The sequence below is a fragment of the Sminthopsis crassicaudata genome, chromosome 1, assembly GCF_048593235.1.
Source record: "Sminthopsis crassicaudata isolate SCR6 chromosome 1, ASM4859323v1, whole genome shotgun sequence".
Lineage (NCBI taxonomy): Eukaryota > Metazoa > Chordata > Mammalia > Dasyuromorphia > Dasyuridae > Sminthopsis > Sminthopsis crassicaudata.
The window spans coordinates 274468246-274486994 of record NC_133617.1 but is presented as its reverse complement, the minus strand read 5'-3'; the positions used below and the strand labels follow the sequence as shown (position 1 = coordinate 274486994).

The window sequence follows — 18749 nt, the reverse complement described above, 5'->3', positions numbered from 1 at the left end:
ACAACCCCTCAAAGTCAGTGCTTTTACCCTTATTTTACAGTTAAGAAAACAGGCAAAAAAATGTCAAAGAATTTGCCTTAGATCACATAGCTAAGAAGTGTCTAAAGTTGGATATGAACTCAGGTCTTTCTGACTCTCTACACTGCACTGTGACCTCTTGCTATGGTTTTATCAACAATGAATCAATGTTTTTGCTCTGTTCCAAGAACATTTTTCATTTATCTTTCCCTTCAATTTTGTCAATACAATGGACATGAGAGAGAAAAATCGGGATTGCTTTAAACTGCATATTTCCAATAATTAATGTTTTGGAGCATTTCCTATTATAAAGATAGCAGCTTAGATTTTTTTTCCCCTTTAAAACTCTCTGTTCATATCCTTTTATCCTTTCCTGGTTGCAGACAAGCTCTTATTATTATACATTTGAAGCATTTTCTTATATGCCTTGGAAATGTGACCTTTACCAGAGAAACTTGCTTTAAAGTTTTGTTTTTTTCATTACTATTAACTATTTCCTTTTCAAACTTAGCTACATTGATTTTGTTGGTGGAAAATTTTTAAATTTTATGTTATCAAAATTGTCCATTTTATTTTCTGTGATCCTTTCTGTTCCTTGTTTGGTTATGAACTGTTTCCCTACCCACAAGTCTAAAAGGTAATTTCTCTTTTACTCTGATTTGTTTATTATGTGACCTTTTATATCCAAGTCATATGAGCATAGTGTGTGAAGTGTTGCTCTAAACATAACTTTGGCCAGACTGTTTCTGTTTTCTTAGTAATTTTGGTCAAATAATGAGTTTGACCTCACTAACTAGAATCTTTGGATTTATTGAAGACTAAGCTACTAGTTTGGTTTGCTGAAATTTGAGTTTGTGTGGTTCTGCAGAGTTCTGTAGAAAGTAGACTCCATTTCAGGCTCTCTCTTCTCTATTGATCTTATCCCAGATAATTTCCTTCTGCTTAGAATTTTCCTAGGTGGTCTCAAAATCAGGGACCACTGATTAGAATGTAAATTGTAAAGGACCTCAAAAATCACCTAGTCCAACTAAATATCTAAACAGGATGCATATCTATGACATCCCTGAAAAGGAGATGAACTTAGAAATGTCTATTTCTTCTTGGGGACCTCCAATGAGGGAAACTTGCCACCTCCTGAGATGATCCATTTTACTTATGGATACAAAGTTTTTCACTTGAAGCATAGCCAAGATCGTGGAGTAGTAGGAAGGAATGTCATGAGCTTCTCTCCACACACTCTTTCTAACAGTTCTAGAAAGTGAAGCAAACCAAATCCTGATAGGGAAATCCAGAAAAGGCATTGCTTGAGATCTCTGTCCAATCTAACTCAGCCTATGGAGACAGGCAGGGAGGTCTGTGGAGTTGGACTCAGGCAAGGGGCACACTATACTGTGATGTACACAGAGCACTACAACACTGGGGGAAGAGTGAGCTCAGACCCATCTCCTAGGCATATGCTAGTAGCCTGTGATTATGACAAGTGGAAGCTTTTTCTTTCACTACTCAGTCCCAGCTCATAGATCCTGGACAAAAATAGAAGGGAATCTAAATGTGGCAGTGATATTCTACAACAGGAAGGCCCTGGTCAATATATGGAGAAAGAAGGATGTTCAGGAGCTAGCTTCGAAGAAGTGTTGTGGCTCAAACTTTAGGCACAAAGCAAAGTTTCACTTTCAAATTCTAGTCCAGATTGCAAAGGAAGAACCAAAGTGAACCTCCCAGACCAAAGAAGAGCTTACAGTTCTGCTGCTCTGAGTCAACGGAGCTTTCTAGTTGGTTAATAGGGGTAAAGTCCAGCAGTAGTCTACTCTGGCTCAGACTTAAATCCAGGTTAGAAACTTGCAGAGCTCAGACCAGAGTGGTGACACTGACTTTGCTCTGAATTAGACCATTTTGGGAGCACTTAGAAACTTCTGTATACATATTGATGTTTCCTCAAATTCTCCTGACATTCAGTTCATCAACATCCTTAATTTCCATGGTGTGTATATCTTCACAACAGCTACCCACAGCGATGATCATGTGTTGAATATCTTTATCGCTCATACCTGTACCATCTCCATGAATTTAAGCTTTGAAATTTCTAAGTTTGAGGGCAAGGGTTGGAATGGAAAAACTGAACTAGATATTCAATACCTTAAAAAATGAAGAAAAATGATCTGGAGGCTGTTAAGAAAACTGATAAAAATCAGACTCCATATAGGTTTATATTCATTCTTTTTTGTTTGTGTATGAGGCAACTGGGGCTACATAGCTCGTAAGTATTGTGTCTAATGCCAGATTTAAACTCAGGTTCTCTTGATTCCTGGGCCAATGCTCCATCTACTGCACCATCTAAATGTCCCATATATATGTTTATAAACAAATGGAGTGAACCCCAAAAGAGAGCTTATTGAGTAACAGTGACAGAGGAAGAATTTGGAAGAGGTGATAGGGAACACAGAACATGAATCTTCATTTGCCTACTATGTCTAGGGATAGTAGACAAGTAACTAGCACTGATAAGGGAGAAAATGATTTATAGGAACACAAAATGATAGGGAAAAAATAAGAAAAGATCTAAGATGGAGCTTGTTATATGATAATAGAACTGGAGTTCTTGAGGGCCATGGAAGCAAGGGACTGGAACACAGGAAGATTTAGCTCAGTGGGGATAAGGTACTGGGAGACATAGGCATCAATCTGCTAAATATCAAACAAGAGAAGTACCTGTTCTTCCAGTATCCTGTGATTACAGAGAGCAGAATGGGCATGGATCTTCCCTCTATGAATGCCAGGTCAAAAGACAGAGTTGTTCAGCAGGTTAGCATGAAAACTGTTTACCCAAACCCTATGCTTTACTAGCATAGCCTTTTATACCTGAGATCTGCCTTCATGTTGTCATGTGACAGTGGAATACAACTTTAGTATATGACTTAGTAAAGTTTGCACAGGTATTACAGATCTATCTATATCTTTCTCTATCTATATAGAACCAGGCCCAGAAATGTTGGGATCAAGCTCCAGTGCATTTGGGAAACTTGTATAGCACTTTTAATGGAATCTGGCTGCCCACTTCTAAAAAAGTCCAACTCTTTTAATACCAATTTTTTTCTGGTAATCCAATGTGGCTGTCAACCACAGAATTTCAGAAAAATGTAGCATATTTCTGCTAATGATTTGCATGGGAAAAGAATGATAGATGAGGTCTGAGTGAATTACAATACTATTAAAGATAAACATATCTGGTGTGGGCCTGTTATGTAGGGAAAAGAAGGGACAAAAGATAGCCTACATGTTATATTGGTATACACAAAATAGGAAAAGAATTCAAGGAAGTCTTCTAAGATATTGAATGGATCTTCTATGGAGGATTTATATAAAAGACACAGAAAAGAGCTATGCTGGATAAAGAGGTATTGATGAGTTGTAATCAATACATAACAGGCCACTCATATTTCAGAGAAATAGACTTGTTGAAATATCAAAGGAATATGTGCAGGAAGTATCACATATAGTATTGAAGTACTTAAAGGGTGAATCTTCCTTTCCTGGCTCCAACATTTACAATCTATAAACATCAAATCATTTGGTCATTCAGTAAGTATCTATTGAGGATGTGCCAGTTATTGTACCAAGTAGCACTGAGGATATATGAAGAAAGGCAAAAGATAGTTCCTGCTTTTGAGACCATAAAAGGGAGAGACAATGTGGGGCTTTAGTTTCCTAAATTACAAAATGAGGGGATTATTACTAAATGACCTATAAAATCTCTTTCAGTTCTAAATCTATGATTTTCTATGTTTCACTCAGCATCTCCAATGTTTGTTACATAATAAATGGCAAATAATATTTATTTTTTTTCTTTGTTTACTATTATATCATGTTACAAATCCATATGTATTTAACAAGAACTTGCCAGAAGCTAAAGAGCCTAGAAGAGGAGTGAGGTGGCTCAAATTTAAGTCTTTGGCTTAACTTCATATCCCTAGTCTACTTTACTTCATATCCCTAGTCTACTTTACTTCTCTTTTATTCTTTTCTTTATTTCTCAGCCTTTTCCCTTTAATTGGCTGTGAATTGAAAATGAAGCATGTTTATTATTCATTGCATAATATCAATTTTTGTGTTCCTCATTCTTAATTACAAAAGCTTATGAACTGAAATTTTATTCTTAAAAACATAAGAGTCAACTAAATGAAATTAATTATTAAGTTCCCTTTTATCTCACTGGGGCCTTGGATTTACTTCTTTCTCTCCCTGTGAAACAATGGTTTGCAAAAGAAAATAGAGTCCTATTGATACATGGAAAAATTCAATTCATGCACATGTTTAATTTACATTGAATTGCTTGCTATCTATGGGAAGGGATGGCAGGGAAGAGAAGAAGAAAAACCTGTTAACACAAGGTTTTGAAAAGGTGAATGTTGAAAACTATCTTTGCATGGATTTGGAAAAATGAAAAACTCTTTAAATAAAAAAAAAAAAGAAAAATTCAATCCAATTGTTAGGTACAATTGGTAAAAAATGTAGGATACATGGGCTTCAGTGCTTACTTTATTATATAATGCTGGGTCATTTTGGGCAAATCACTTAGCACTTTTAAGTTTTAGGCTTCTTTTTGGTTAAATAGATAAATAAAATAGAGATGATACTATTTGTAATATCTACCTCACAGAGATGTTGTGAAGAAAGTACTTTGAAAACTATCAAGTATTATATCAACACGAACTATTTATTAAAAAAAAAAAAAATTAAGTATCTGTGTGTAAGGTGTATTTCCAGGGGAAGGACATCTACTGGTCTCAAGGAACTAACAATACAGCAGGAAACTACAACATGAAGCTACTTTTTAAAAAATAGAGAGTTACAAAATTCTATGAGATTTAAGAAGATAGACAACTGCCACAAAGAGGGGGCAAACAGCATTAAACTCTAAAAGGTAGAGGCTGAAAATTCCCAGAACTGATATTTCTTGACTTATCCCTTTCCTCTTGCCTCTACGTCCTTTCCTTATCATCAATAGGTAGAATATTTCCTTTGATACTGAGACTCAAAAACCTATCTTGTCTTGCTGGAATCCTTTTTTCCTCTCTTCCTTTCACCACATAGCTAAGTAGTTCAGGGGTCAAGGTGACTGGATAGTGCTCTGGATTGGTTACCATGGCAAAGTCACTTGGCCTCAGCCTGACAGACTGAATAACTAGATCATCTCTTAGGCCAGGGAAATAAATTAATATCATCTCTCCTGAAACCCATTTAATATATGGGAGGGGAAAGGAGAAAAGAAAGAGGATTGCTAACCCTTATGGCCTAATCTGTTCTTTATTAGCCTGTTTTGAAGACATTCCTTCATTGCAGAACATCCTATACAATTAATTTACACTAAGATCTGTCTCTTCTTTTAGAAAGCACTTCTTCCAAGAAGTATTTTTTGATACAATTCTAGATTAGAAGTAACTAGTTCAAGTTATTTCTTTAATTTCAGTGGTTATCCTCTTGATTATACTTATATGTATATATGCTGAAAATTAAGAAAATGTGGTAGTATGCCATATGACCAAAATATTACTTGAAAAAGAAAACAGTTTTGGCTCAGTATTAGTTTGCAGAACATGGATGATGACGGCTGAGAGCCTACCTAAATCTGAAGTTCTGTGAATAAAATATATTATTAGTTATTCTACTAGGATATTGTGGAAGTTTTTGACAACTCATGTAATAGAATTTAGGAAAAGGGACTAAATAAAGTTCTGATAATCTTAGTGCTTTAGGGAGGTTAAGCAAGTAATAAAACTGATTAAATAGTGGTAAGGGGGGTTGTAATAAGTATTTTTTCAAGAGCAATGTAATGATTTTTTTTGTTTAAAAAGGATTTGGAACTTCTAAAAATTATTTAAACAGATAAAATATTTTTATCTAAAAGTTATATTTTTCAAGCCTGTATGCTATAAGTGTTATTTATATTTATTTATTTATAGGATATTGGGTATTATCCATTATGTATTATGCACACACACAATATTACATACTTATATACAAAACATAAACCTGAAAGTCAGTTTTAAACAATTATATTTTATCTTATTTTTATAATTCAGAATACAGAAAAAATTAAATATTACTAAATTAATATAGCATAATATGATTCTTGAAAGAAGTTATTACAGCACCCTTGCTCGTTTTTAATCAGTTTTACTACTTACCTAAGATTTGATCAAAAGACTATATGCAAAATGCTTAGAGCCTTAAAATACTACTTGTTAGTTATTACTTGATTATATACAAGCAATCATATAACTGTACAAACTACAGCGATGCTTTAAAAAAATACATGCAACATCACAATTGTTTAGAAACAAGATTTTTAAAATGGAATCATTTATTCAACAAGCACTTAGTAAATACCTACTACGCGCCAGGCATTGTGAGACAGACATCTACAGAAAATAGAGTGAATTAATTCTCAGCAATTAGTTATGGAAGAATTTATTTAACTTGGCAAAGTTTGGCAATGGAGCACTATCACTCCAATTGCATGCATTTAAAAATGAATTCTGTGAAGGTAAGTGAAATAGTAAAACTATATAAAAAAGATAACTTGGGCTTTAAAAAAAAAAGGAAGAATTAAGAGACAACAGGAATTATTTTGCTTTTGTGATCCACATGCCTCTTTTCTTTTTTGGCTAAATTAGTTGAGAATCAAAACAAGATCCTAGTGGGGGAACAACTAACTGCCTCCCAGAGCACTCATTTCATAATATTCATGTGACTCGAGTCAAAGCAGCTCATAGGACCGGCAGTTTCCTTGGCAGCCTCTGAAGCTCACATGACCTCAAGCTCGGTACTTTCTGTCTACATTTTGTGCCAAGACTTACAGAAACGTTCAGGCAGTTTATCTAAGTCTCCAGAAAGCAACATCAGCATTTCCATAAAGATAAACTTTGTTCCAGAAAAGTGAAGTGCTGATGACAGCACAGTTCGTGAACCTGATAGATATATAGATAGATCAGATATTTGTAAGTGTACACGTTCACACACAAATGTGGGGGAGGGAAGGAGGGGGAGGGAGAGAGATTGATTTATCAACGTTCATTAGGATAGACGCGCAGAGGACCGTGGCCGCGATCCTAATTAGTGGCAAGCGTTCGTAATAACTCTTTAAAGGTAAACAAACACTCCACCTGGAGACCGAGGCTCGACTGGCTCGGATGGTAGTCAGTCGGATTCTCAGCGTTCTTCCCTGGAGCAGGTGGTGGCCCGGGCTGCCCCTCCTTCTCCTGGCAGCCCACGCCTTCCCTGGTCCCAAATGACTCAGCTCTCTTGACCTTTATGTAGTGAGTTGAAAAGAAGAATCGGAAGAGAAACTGAACTCATTTCCCGGAGAGACAGTCCTAGCTAGAGGCTCCCTCCGGCGTCCCCGCCCAGGTTGGGAGGAGGGAATGAATAGGAAGAGCTGAGACGCTGGAAAGACCAGGGAGAAACCCCCCTTTTCTCCCCCCTCCTCGAGCCCATAGGGAAATCCCAAACCTTTCTTTTCTTCTTCTTCCCGCATTGGTCCACAACTCCTTTCAACCTTCTCAGCCTAAAATTTCCCTGGTTGTTCATTTCCCCAAAACTCCACCTCGAACTACCCATACTTTCACTTAAAGGTGTTGTGAATACAAAAGACTTCCTTTCTATTTCCCGGCAAATAAAACCGGGTCCTCACCGGCACCCTTCCTTCTCCCAATCCTGCAAAGCGGTAGGGAAGTGCAACAGGTACCACCGTAGGGCAACCTAGGAAATGTGGTCCCTCGGTGGCTCAAGGTTGCGCCTTCAGGCGGACCAGGGAGCGGCCTTAGACTACACCTCCCGGCAGGCAAAGCGAAACATCTTGTTTTCTCCTTGCATTAACATAGTTCTATACTTTCCCCTTCCTCTTCTTTCTTCGCCGGGCTCTGAGCCGCACTGCCTCACGGCACTCGTAGTCCTGACCCGGCCCAAGCCTTCATTATCCTGAGGTCAGAGCATACTGCTGGTAGACTCTAATTCCCAGGGGGCAGAGCGAAGGCCGCGCCTGCGCGTTCTCCTCGGGAGGGCGTGTGTGTATGTCTGTGTGTGAGAGAGGGGTAGGGAGAGAGAGTGTGAGAGTGTGCGGGGTAGGGTGGAGGCCGTTACGTTCGGGGCAACGGCTACGACAGTGAAGAAGCAATTAGAGAAGCCGCGTCCTGAGCTTCCGCCTTCACTTAGGTGTCGGTAGTGGGGCTGATAAGGAGAGGAAAGCGAATCGCCAGTCAGGCGAGCCGGGGCCTGGGCCGGGCTGAACGGGGCCGGTGCGGGTCAGGGCTATGAGCCTTTGAGGAGTCGCCCGGGGCGCGGAGCGAGACCCGAGAGCGGAGAGCGATGTCTCAGCCGCCGCCGCCACCGCCTCCCCCTCCTCCTCCTCCTCCTCCAGAGGCGCCGGCGGCGGCCGCCGCTGCGGCGGCGGCTCCTGGGGGGCTCGCGAAGCGGAAGGACCGACGCATCCTGTCCGGGAGCTGCCCGGACCCCAAGTGCCAGGCGCGTTTGTTCTTCCCGGCCTCTGGCTCGGCCAGCATAGAGTGCACGGAGTGCGGGCAGCGGCACGAGCAGCACCAGCTGCTGGGGGTGGAGGAGGTGACCGACCCGGACGTGGTCCTGCACAACCTGCTGCGGAACGCGCTGCTCGGGGTGACGGGGGCCCCCAAGAAGAACACGGAGCTGGTGAAAGTGCTGGGCCTCTCCAACTATCATTGCAAACTGCTGTCGCCCATCCTGGCCCGATATGGGATGGACAAACAGACGGGCAGGGCTAAGCTCCTTAGAGACATGAATCAGGGCGAGTTGTTTGACTGCGCCCTGTTGGGCGACCGCGCCTTTCTCATTGAGCCTGAGCATGTCAACACTGTGGGTTATGGCAAGGACCGATCTGGAAGTCTGCTCTATTTGCATGATACCCTGGAGGACATTAAGAGGGCCAACCGGAGTCAGGAGTGCCTGATTCCAGTGCATGTAGATGGGGACGGACACTGCTTGGTGCATGCTGTGTCCCGGGCTCTAGTGGGCCGGGAGCTATTCTGGCATGCCTTGAGAGAGAATCTTAAGCAGCACTTTCAGCAGCACCTGGCTCGTTATCAAGCCCTCTTTCACGACTTCATTGATGCTGCTGAGTGGGAGGACATTATCAACGAATGTGACCCCCTTTTTGTGCCACCTGAGGGTGTACCTTTGGGGTTGAGGAACATCCATATTTTTGGCCTTGCCAATGTGTTACACCGGCCCATTATTCTCCTGGATTCCCTCAGTGGCATGAGAAGCTCTGGGGACTATTCTGCCACTTTTCTTCCTGGACTCATCCCTGCAGAGAAGTGCACTGGTAGAGATGGCCATTTGAACAAACCAATCTGCATTGCATGGAGCAGCTCTGGCCGAAACCACTATATTCCTTTGGTTGGCATAAAAGGGGCTGCTTTACCCAAACTGCCTATGAAGCTACTTCCTAAAGCATGGGGAGTGCCTCAGGACCTCATTAAAAAATATATTAAACTTGAGGAGGATGGTGGGTGTGTGATTGGAGGAGATAGAAGTTTGCAGGACAAATATTTACTGAGACTTGTGGCTGCTATGGAAGAAGTCTTCATGGACAAGCATGGTATTCATCCTAGTTTAGTTGCAGATGTTCATCAATATTTCTATAGGAGAACTGGGGTAATAGGAATTCAACCTGAAGAAGTAACAGCAGCTGCAAAAAAAGCAGTGATGGATAATCGCCTTCACAAGTGTTTGATCTGTGGTGCCCTTTCTGAACTCCATGTCCCTTCTGAGTGGTTGTGCCCAGGAGGAAAATTGTATAACCTTGCCAAAAGTACCCATGGACAGCTGAGACCTGACAAAAATTATAGTTTCCCTTTGAATAGTCTGGTGTGCTCATATGATTCAGGGAAGGATGTTCTGGTACCAGACTACAATCTAAGTAGTCTAACAGCTTGTAATTGGTGCCATGGTACATCAGTTCGACGAGTTAGAGGTGATGGTTCTGTTGTATATTTGGATGGAGACAGAACTAATACTAGATCCACTGGAGGCAAATGTGGTTGTGGATTCAAACATTTTTGGGAAGGTAAAGAATATGACAATCTGCCTGAAGCTTTTCCTATTACTTTGGAATGGAGTGGGAGAGTGGTCAGAGAAACAGTGTATTGGTTCCAGTATGAAAGTGATGTGTCTTTGAATAGTAATGTTTATGATGTTGCAATGAAACTTGTTACCAAACATTTCCCTGGTGAATTTGGGAGTGAAATTCTAGTTCAGAAAGTTGTCCACACCATATTGCATCAGACAGCCAAAAAGAATCCTGATGACTACACTCCTGTAAATATTGATGGTGCTCATGTTCAGAGAGTTGAAGATGTACAACATGGTCAAGATTTGGAGTCTCAACTTCCAACTAAAATTATTCTTACAGGGCAGAAAACAAAAACTTTGCACAAGGAAGAATTAAATATGAGTAAAACTGAAAGAACTATTCAACAGAACATTACGGAACAAGCTTCTTTAATGCAGAAACGGAAAACTGAGAAGTTAAAACAAGAACAAAAAGCCCAACCTAGAACTGTTTCCCCAAGCATCGTTCGTGATGGTCCATCATCTGCTCCTGCTACACCTACCAAGACCCCTTATTCACCAGTATCTACTAAGGAGAAGAAGATCCGTATAACAACAAATGATGGCCGGCAGTCAATGCTTACACTCAAACCCTCAACAACCTATTTTGAACTTCAGGAAAGCATAGCCAGAGAATTTGATATTCCTCCATATTTACAATGTATTCGATATGGTTTTCCTCCTAAAGAGCTAATGCCCCCCAAAGCTGGAATGGAAAAGGAGCCTGTGCCCTTACAACATGGTGATAGAATAACAATAGAAATACTAAAAGGTAAAGAAGAAGGTGGTCAGCCCAGTGCAGCACACTCCGCACACATTGTGAAACATGAAGATATTGCTGTTACTAGCAAAATATCTTCTAAGGAACTTCAGGAGCAGACTGACAAGGAAATGTACTCCTTGTGTCTTCTGGCAACATTAATGGGTAAGATCAATTTACTTTATGTAGCATATATCTTCTTTGTAAAATGAAGAAAATGCCCCCTTCTGTTCTTGAGAACCCTGAGACTGAAAATCAGATCATATATGCTTGGGATAAACACAGTTTTGCTTTAGGTCTTTGACATGCCTGAATAAATACCCAGATTGCAAAGACGTGCTTTTGCTGTCTTAGATTCCTTAGAACAACATAATTTGTACTTGCAGTAGTTTTTAAATATCATGTCTGGCATTTCATTTTCTTCGAAGGTTTAGATGGCAGTTGAGTTGAGTCTACCCACCTTTTTTCCTTTGATTTTTGTTTAAATTAGTTTTGTTTTCCTGTGCTTAGGTCAGGTGATTCAGGACTTCCTGTCTGATGAATTGCAGTTTCTGGTGTTGATATTTCCTCCCCACCCCCATCTAATTCAATGCTGGTGTTTTCTTAACTTCTTTCCAATTCTTACCTCCTGTCCTTACCTCCTGTTCACATCTCTCTCTTTTTTTTTTTTTTTTTTTTTTTTAGTAGCTTTTAAGTCTTTCATTAGTCTCAGTAAATCTGTCTTTGATTGTAATGAAAGTGCCATAGAGAGAAAGAGGTAGTTAGTGGTAGGGTTGTTTTTGAAATATATTAGAGAGAGAATAACTTCCTTTCCAGTGATGCAGCTGAAATTAATGAAAAATCTCTTACCAGTGAAATGTAATTTAAAGTTTTAGGTAATAATTTTGTTTTCTAGCAAGTTTGAATAGAAAGGTTTATAGCATTGCAGTGATATGTTGCCAACAAATTTAGATTTGTCTTATTTTTTTTTTTAATTAGTAGTTTGACCATTATACATGGTGATATGATATGAAGAAAACAAATGTAGATTCTATTACTTCCTAATTTGTTTTTCTTGGAAGATTTCTGATTTCTACAAGCATAGTGTCATAAATGGTTCTATTCACCAAAATGCTACTAAATGTTTATTTTTTTTTAGAGAGAGGCCCAGGTTTCTTCCTGAAATTTTAATTTTGGGATTCTAAAAGTTACAGAAACTAAAATCTTATTAATGCATTGGTTTAGTGGACAGAGTATTAATTTAGGAAATTTAAAGTCTAGTCCAAACTTTTCTATAAGCCGACTCATGATCTTATAAAATTACCTAGACAAAAACTTTGTCATAGTTTGTTTCTTCTCCAAATTTTTAATGATTTTACAGAAAGGATTCTAATTCAGTGGATTTGAAGGGAAGTGTAAATTGTTGAATTAGACCTAGAGTAACTCTTTAATTATTAAGTTTACAGAAAACAAATATTAGTTAAACATGGCATTATTGCTTATAAACATCCCCTTCAATGAATTTTTATATTTAAATATAGAAACTTAAGTTTGGAGATTTGTTACCAAAAGGGATTTTAAGTGTTATCTACTCTAAAATTTCTAATTTTATATATGAGGAAACTGAGGTCCAGCTAGGGTGATTACTCAAAATTGTAATTGTAAGTGGCAGAGGCAGGATTAGAACCCAAGTCTTTTGATTCCAAATCCAGTATTTTTTCTGTTGAACTTCAAGAGGCCATTTATTATAACTTTAAATGCAACATAAGATATTAATAAAATTTACATTTTTTTGATGTGTGTTTATAGTTTTGAGTCCTAATCTTAACTTTGTCATTAACTACATGTATCTTTGAACATGTCATTTGACCTTCCTTTTTTACTTGTAAAATGAAGCACTTGGTCTAAATGATATCTAAGGTCCCTTCCAGTTCTAACATTTTCTAACATTCCCTATTTATCTTGAGTATGTTTGGTAAAGAATGGAGAACACTTGATTCCTCGACTGAAGAGGCTATAAAATAATGGAGCTCAGGATGGAGACAAAGTTTGAAGGATGTTTTATTTCTTAAATGACTCCAACTGAGTAAAGCTGGTGATAATTATGGTGCTTCTGGCACTTTACTACTACACTTCGTTTTAATTTCCATCCTGAGTTGAAGGATTCCTGTGACTTTACAACTTTTATTAGGTAAAGTCTAACATATTTTCCATGTAGCAAAATTATAAAACCCTCAAATATCAGCATTATGTAATTTTGAAAAATGTCCCTTAAAAATAATAGATGATGTAAAGATATTATATTAAAACAGATAGCTTTTAGCATATTCCATTAAAAAAAAAAAGTCGATGATTAATAGTCAAGAGACTCATGTTATTGTTTTATAGAATTTTTGGGTTCAGAATAACCATATATGAAATTCATTATAGTTGCATCAGAAAAGCATCCCTTTCTCAGGTGCATCTACCCTGTGATTAATATTGGTTATTAGCCAAAGTGTAGAGCTAACCTTTTTTCTATAGAGTGTGGTGTTTTAGTACCAATAAAAAAGGTAACAAAAAATTCAGGATTCTTCCTGAAAAATGTCATGTCTTATGAGATAAAGTTCATCTCTTCATCTGAATGTTTATTCACAGTCTTTAAATGAAACAGTGGGTAAATTGTGCATCCTTTGATACTGTTGAGTACAGTATTAAAATGCCTTCTAAATCCAAATTTTACTTAGTGTACTGTATTGAATTATTGGTTCAGTTTCACTGCTCTTGTATTATTCAGTTTTAAGTGACATGCTAATTTAGTGAGAATGAAAATAATTTATTTTAGAATTGTATAAAATGGTGGTATACCTTTTGTGTTTTATCAATTTTCATATCAGTGACTATAAACTTTTTAGGAAGGAGAGATGTTTCCATTATTTAACTTATAAACTTTTTCTTGATTCCATATCAACTCCCAAAGAGCAGTGTGGATTCTATTCTAAGTGATATTAATTTACTATGATTTTTGATATCTTAAAATCCCTTGAAATTGTGTAGACACAGGCAAGTTTACAAAGCCAGTGTTGGGAATACTGTAGAAGTATTTGTACATGAATATATTCACTATATTTCTGAATTTTTCTTTAAAATATTGGGTGAAAGGCAATTTTACAATTAAAATGACACTTTATTGCCTCATTGTACTTCACTTTCTTTCCCTAGGCTTTCTGTGGATTATTCTGTGTACTCCTCTAGCAGGGAAACTTTCATAACTTTGCATAAAATATCATTAACAAAGTTTGTGTCTAATTTAAGATGCATTTGCACAGTGTTGTCTTTTGTTGTTTTTTGTTTTGACATTGATTGCATAGAGAGGATGTACTTGAGAAGTTGGGTATATTAAGGAGAAAGGCAAACAGATGATTCCTGGGAACTATTTTAGCTAAATAATCTATGTTAGAGAATGGAAATGAGAGAATAAATTACATTACTTTCTTCATTTAATTAATCTTTAAAATCTTTTGTAGCAGAAACATGTTCCTTATTTGCAGTAGAAATTTGTATTTTGATGTCTTTTTAGTGGTTATAGATTCTTCAGTTCATAGCCATATTCATTTTTTTGGTGAGTCTTAGAACATGTTGAATTATAAATTTTCACCACTAAGTTTCACAAAATAGTTAAAATTTTTATTTTTTGTTAATTTTAGGTCTCAAACTTTAATTTATAATCAGATCTTAATTATAGTATTCAGTTTATGAATTTGCAGTTAGTTTTAAGTCCTTGACTATTTTTACTGTTATTCAGGATACACACTTCATTTGTGTAAGAATTAGATTAGAACTTGGCATGCCACTACTGTGGGTTCTGTTTATTGAATTTTTTTAAAAGTATGGTATCATAGAATGGTAGATTTAGAACTGAAAGGGACTTTAGACATCATCAAATACAACTCTCATTTTACAGATGAGGAAAATGGAACCCAGGACAATGTAGTGCCATACCTAGGTCATGTAGACTATAATAAGCAGTTCTGGGATTAGAACCTATGCTACTTGACTTCAAATCCAGTAGTCTTTCAACTATACCATTTTGACCCTAATTAAAATTATAAAGTGGTTGTTAGAAATTGATTGAAAATCCAATTGTTAATTTTCCAACCATATTTATATCTGATAGACAATTTAAGTAAGAAGGGACAGGGAAAAAAGGTTAATAATTCCTTCTGTTGGATTTCTGGGGCTGATGCAAGAGCCAGAGAAGGTATGGGAGTATTGAAAATGGCAGTTAATTACAAAGTATGGGTCTCTTGAGAATACGATTAGCTTTTAACCCAAGTTCTCACTTTTTCATTAATATCATTTATATTTGACAAAATTATAAGTGGAGTTAGAGAATTTGTCCAAGATATGCGTTTTCTGTAGGAAGAAGAAAATGCTTTTGGTGAGTTAGAAAAGAGACTGTATTAAACATATAAAGCCTATTGAAGGGCTTCAATTAAGGTTGAAATGATCAAGAAAGGCTTCCTAGAGAAAGTAGGATTTTAGCTGGGAGTTGAAGGAAGCCAGGAAAATCTAAAGGTGGAGATGAGAAAAGAGAGCAGTCCATGCAAGAACAGAAGTAGAATCATGAGTGCTTTATGTAGCACTAAGCAACTTTTGCTAGGGGAAGTTATAAAAGAAGTAATTGCTTTTTATTTTTTGGCCCTTTTATTTTGAGCAATAGTTGATAGTAGTTGCTCACATTTATATATTGCTAAATAACTCTTATTAGTTTTCACATTTTTTAGTGGGCAAATCACTGATCTCTGAACCTCAGTTTTCTCATGGGTAAAATGGGGGAATAATAATATTTGCATTGCATAATTCATAGGACTGTTGTAAGGACAATCTTTTGTTTTGAATATTGGAGTTGCCACAGACCTTAGAGATCATCTAGTTTAAACTTTTTGTTTTCTTTAGCTGTGAATATATATAAAATGGTTTCATCAAAAAAATCTCATTCTAAAATAATTATTTTTGTTGTTCTAGTTGATATAATAAAATGAATTCTAGTAGGTATTATAGACTCTGATACCAATATTGACTCTGAATCTGTTTTTGTTCTACAGGAGAAGATATCTGGTCTCATGCGAAGGGACTTCCTCACTTGTTCCAACAGGGTGGGGTATTCTACAACATAATGAAGAAAACCATGGGTACAATTTATTTCTAACTTTATTCTTGTATCTACTCAAGTCATGTTTATAATAGGGAAGTTTGCATTTAAATGGGTATACCTTTAAAAAAAATCTGGAATTTAGCTATTATCAATATGTAACAGTCAGATCAGTTAATGTGTTATTACACTGATGTCTGCTGGACAGATATTTTTCTTGTCTTATCGCTAAAAATGTTTAAATAATTTGATCTTTCTTACTTTCTCCTTATCTAAAAATTGTTAAGTGCCAGAAGCAGGAAATTTAAGTAGTTTTTTTTTTTTAAATCTCTTGTCAGACAAAGTCCATGGGATAATAGCTATATCCCCAAATTAGAAAGTTATGGTTATAGAATAAAAAGCTAGCAAAGCCAGTGATAGAAATAGAACCAAAAAGTATGTGCATTTAAAAAAATATAATCATAAATTATTATATTTGCAATTTTTCTGGCCCAAATTTGTTAATCGCTAATTAACTTTTCCCTCCACCTTTAATCTAACATGCAATATTATATGTGTATACATATATATACATATGTGTGTGTATTATATATACATATACACATATGCTTAGAGTCATAGGCCACACATCCTTTTCTCCTTTGCTCACTAACATTTAAAACCTTTCTCTGAATTCTAGAGACATTGTCCAGGCTTCTATATCCTTTGGAGCTCTGGTCTTATGAATCACCATTTATTTTTTGGCTTATCTGGGTCCCATTAAACTTTACATTATAGTTTTCATTCCACTTAAAGTAATATTTTCATTTTGTTAGTTTTTTCTTGATTATGTTTTGGGTTGAAATACCTATTTAATGTTTATTCTTATGAGGGTTCTTAGCTATATGGCAAAAAAAAAGTAAATTATTGAAATTTTGTTGCATTAAACCCAGCCATTTGTAATTGAATCTCCCTAAAAGATTGTCTCCTAATCTGTTTCTTGTAGTCTTGTCATTAAAACAATGATAGCAATGTATGTTGTAGATCGGTCAATGCATATGGGATAGTTTCACTTGACAAATTATAATTTTCTTCCAGTGTTCCAAAAGATCGTTGTATGCTCTATTTTCTATTTATATAGCTCCATTTCCCTTCACCCTCCCCTTTACCCTGGAAAACCCCCAAACCATACCACAATTAGCATGTAGTATAGCTATCATAGTTTGATTAGATCCATAATAACAAGTATCCTGAGATCTTTGTGCTTTGACTCATTTTTGGTATGGAAGAAATTTGGTGTTATTTTTGGAATTTGGGAAAATATTTTAACTAAATAAAATTAAAAAAAAAATCCTCTAGATTCTATGCTATACTAAACAGAGGTTAAAACAGCTAGGTGGAGAAATGGATAAGAGTACAGGGTCAATAGAAATCATCTCCCTGAATTCAAATCTGGCCTCAGTAATTACTAGCTCTGTGACCTTGGGCAAATCACTTCCCTCTTTGCCTCTGCTCCTCATCTGTAAAATGAACTGGATAAAAAAATCATAAAACTATTATAGTCCCTTTGTCAAGAAAACTTCAAATGGGATCCCAAAAAGTAGGATACGACTGAAACTACTAATCAAAAACAGTAACAAAGCAGGCTATAAAAGTGTAGTTCTATAATTTAAAAGTTGAAATATATTAATAAAATTAATATGAATATGTTCATTATAACATCAGATGATCCAAATGACCATGAATGAAGGTGGTTCTCTGGGGAATGATACAATTTTAATGTGTACTAACTTAAATCAAGTTTTTATAAGTATGGGGAGAAGGTTAAACATTATTCTAATTAAGTAATTAATTTTAATAGAACTTTATTGATATGATATTTCTCTTCAGAATGGTATGAAGCTTGAAGAAGCAGCTGACTAGTTGTGCCATTGTTAGGTAGAGTGATTGAAGAAATAATGTGGACTTATTTGCTCTGCAATTCTCTTGGGTCCCTAAGATTTGAATGGAAGAAATTTAAAGTTACATTTAGTTTTGATGGAATTCATTATTATCAGTTCTTGAAAATCACACTAACCTACCAAAAAAGTTGTTTTTCTTAACCTGATAGAAATAAGTTGTAGTTATTTCGCTATTGAGCAACCTAAAAAGTGGGGAAAATATCTACTGGAAAGAACAGCAACTCTTCATTTTTCCCCCCCCTGCATTTTCAGAAAGAAGGGGACTATGTATGTTTTAGGTCATTTTTCCAATAGCAAAAGATTTGACTATAAAAAGCAAAAATATTTATAAATTATAAGTATTTATAAAGCTAAAAATAGTCTTAAATACTTTGGAGACAATAGAGCTTCTCCTCTTTTAAAAAATCTACAAGATTGTATAAGGATGAAGAACTATGTTAAATTATGCTTATTTTTTGCTATTAAAACACCATTAATTTATACTTAGAATTGTAAGGAAACATTAAATTTTGTGTTATAGAATCTGAAACAGGTTGGCACTAACTATATTAAAGTGCAGGTCTGAATTTTTTTTCAAGATTCAGGATTTGTGATAATTAGGAAGGGTTTACCAATTTTAACTTGACAAAGAAAGTTAATGTAAATAAATTGCAAGGGAGAATTTAACTTTCTTTGTGTTAGGTACTTTAGCTCCCTTTTATATATGGATATATTTTTAATACTCAAAATAGCTTTTATTCATATTTTTGTTTTTATATTTTCTGCTTTCCCTTTG

The 18749-nt window shown here is 36.4% G+C and overlaps 1 protein-coding gene across 1 annotated transcript in view; it reads left to right on the top strand.

Moving 5' to 3' along the window:
* The first annotated feature begins 8079 nt into the window (after nt 1–8079).
* Nucleotides 8080–18749, top strand: part of VCPIP1 (valosin containing protein interacting protein 1) — a 37363-nt gene continuing 26693 nt past the window's right edge. Inside the window, exons 1-2 of the mRNA XM_074278810.1 lie at nt 8080–11086; nt 15988–16074. Of these exons, the coding sequence (XP_074134911.1) occupies nt 8383–11086; nt 15988–16074 (2791 nt within the window). The 5' untranslated portion in view covers nt 8080–8382. The remainder of the gene's footprint in view (nt 11087–15987; nt 16075–18749) is intronic.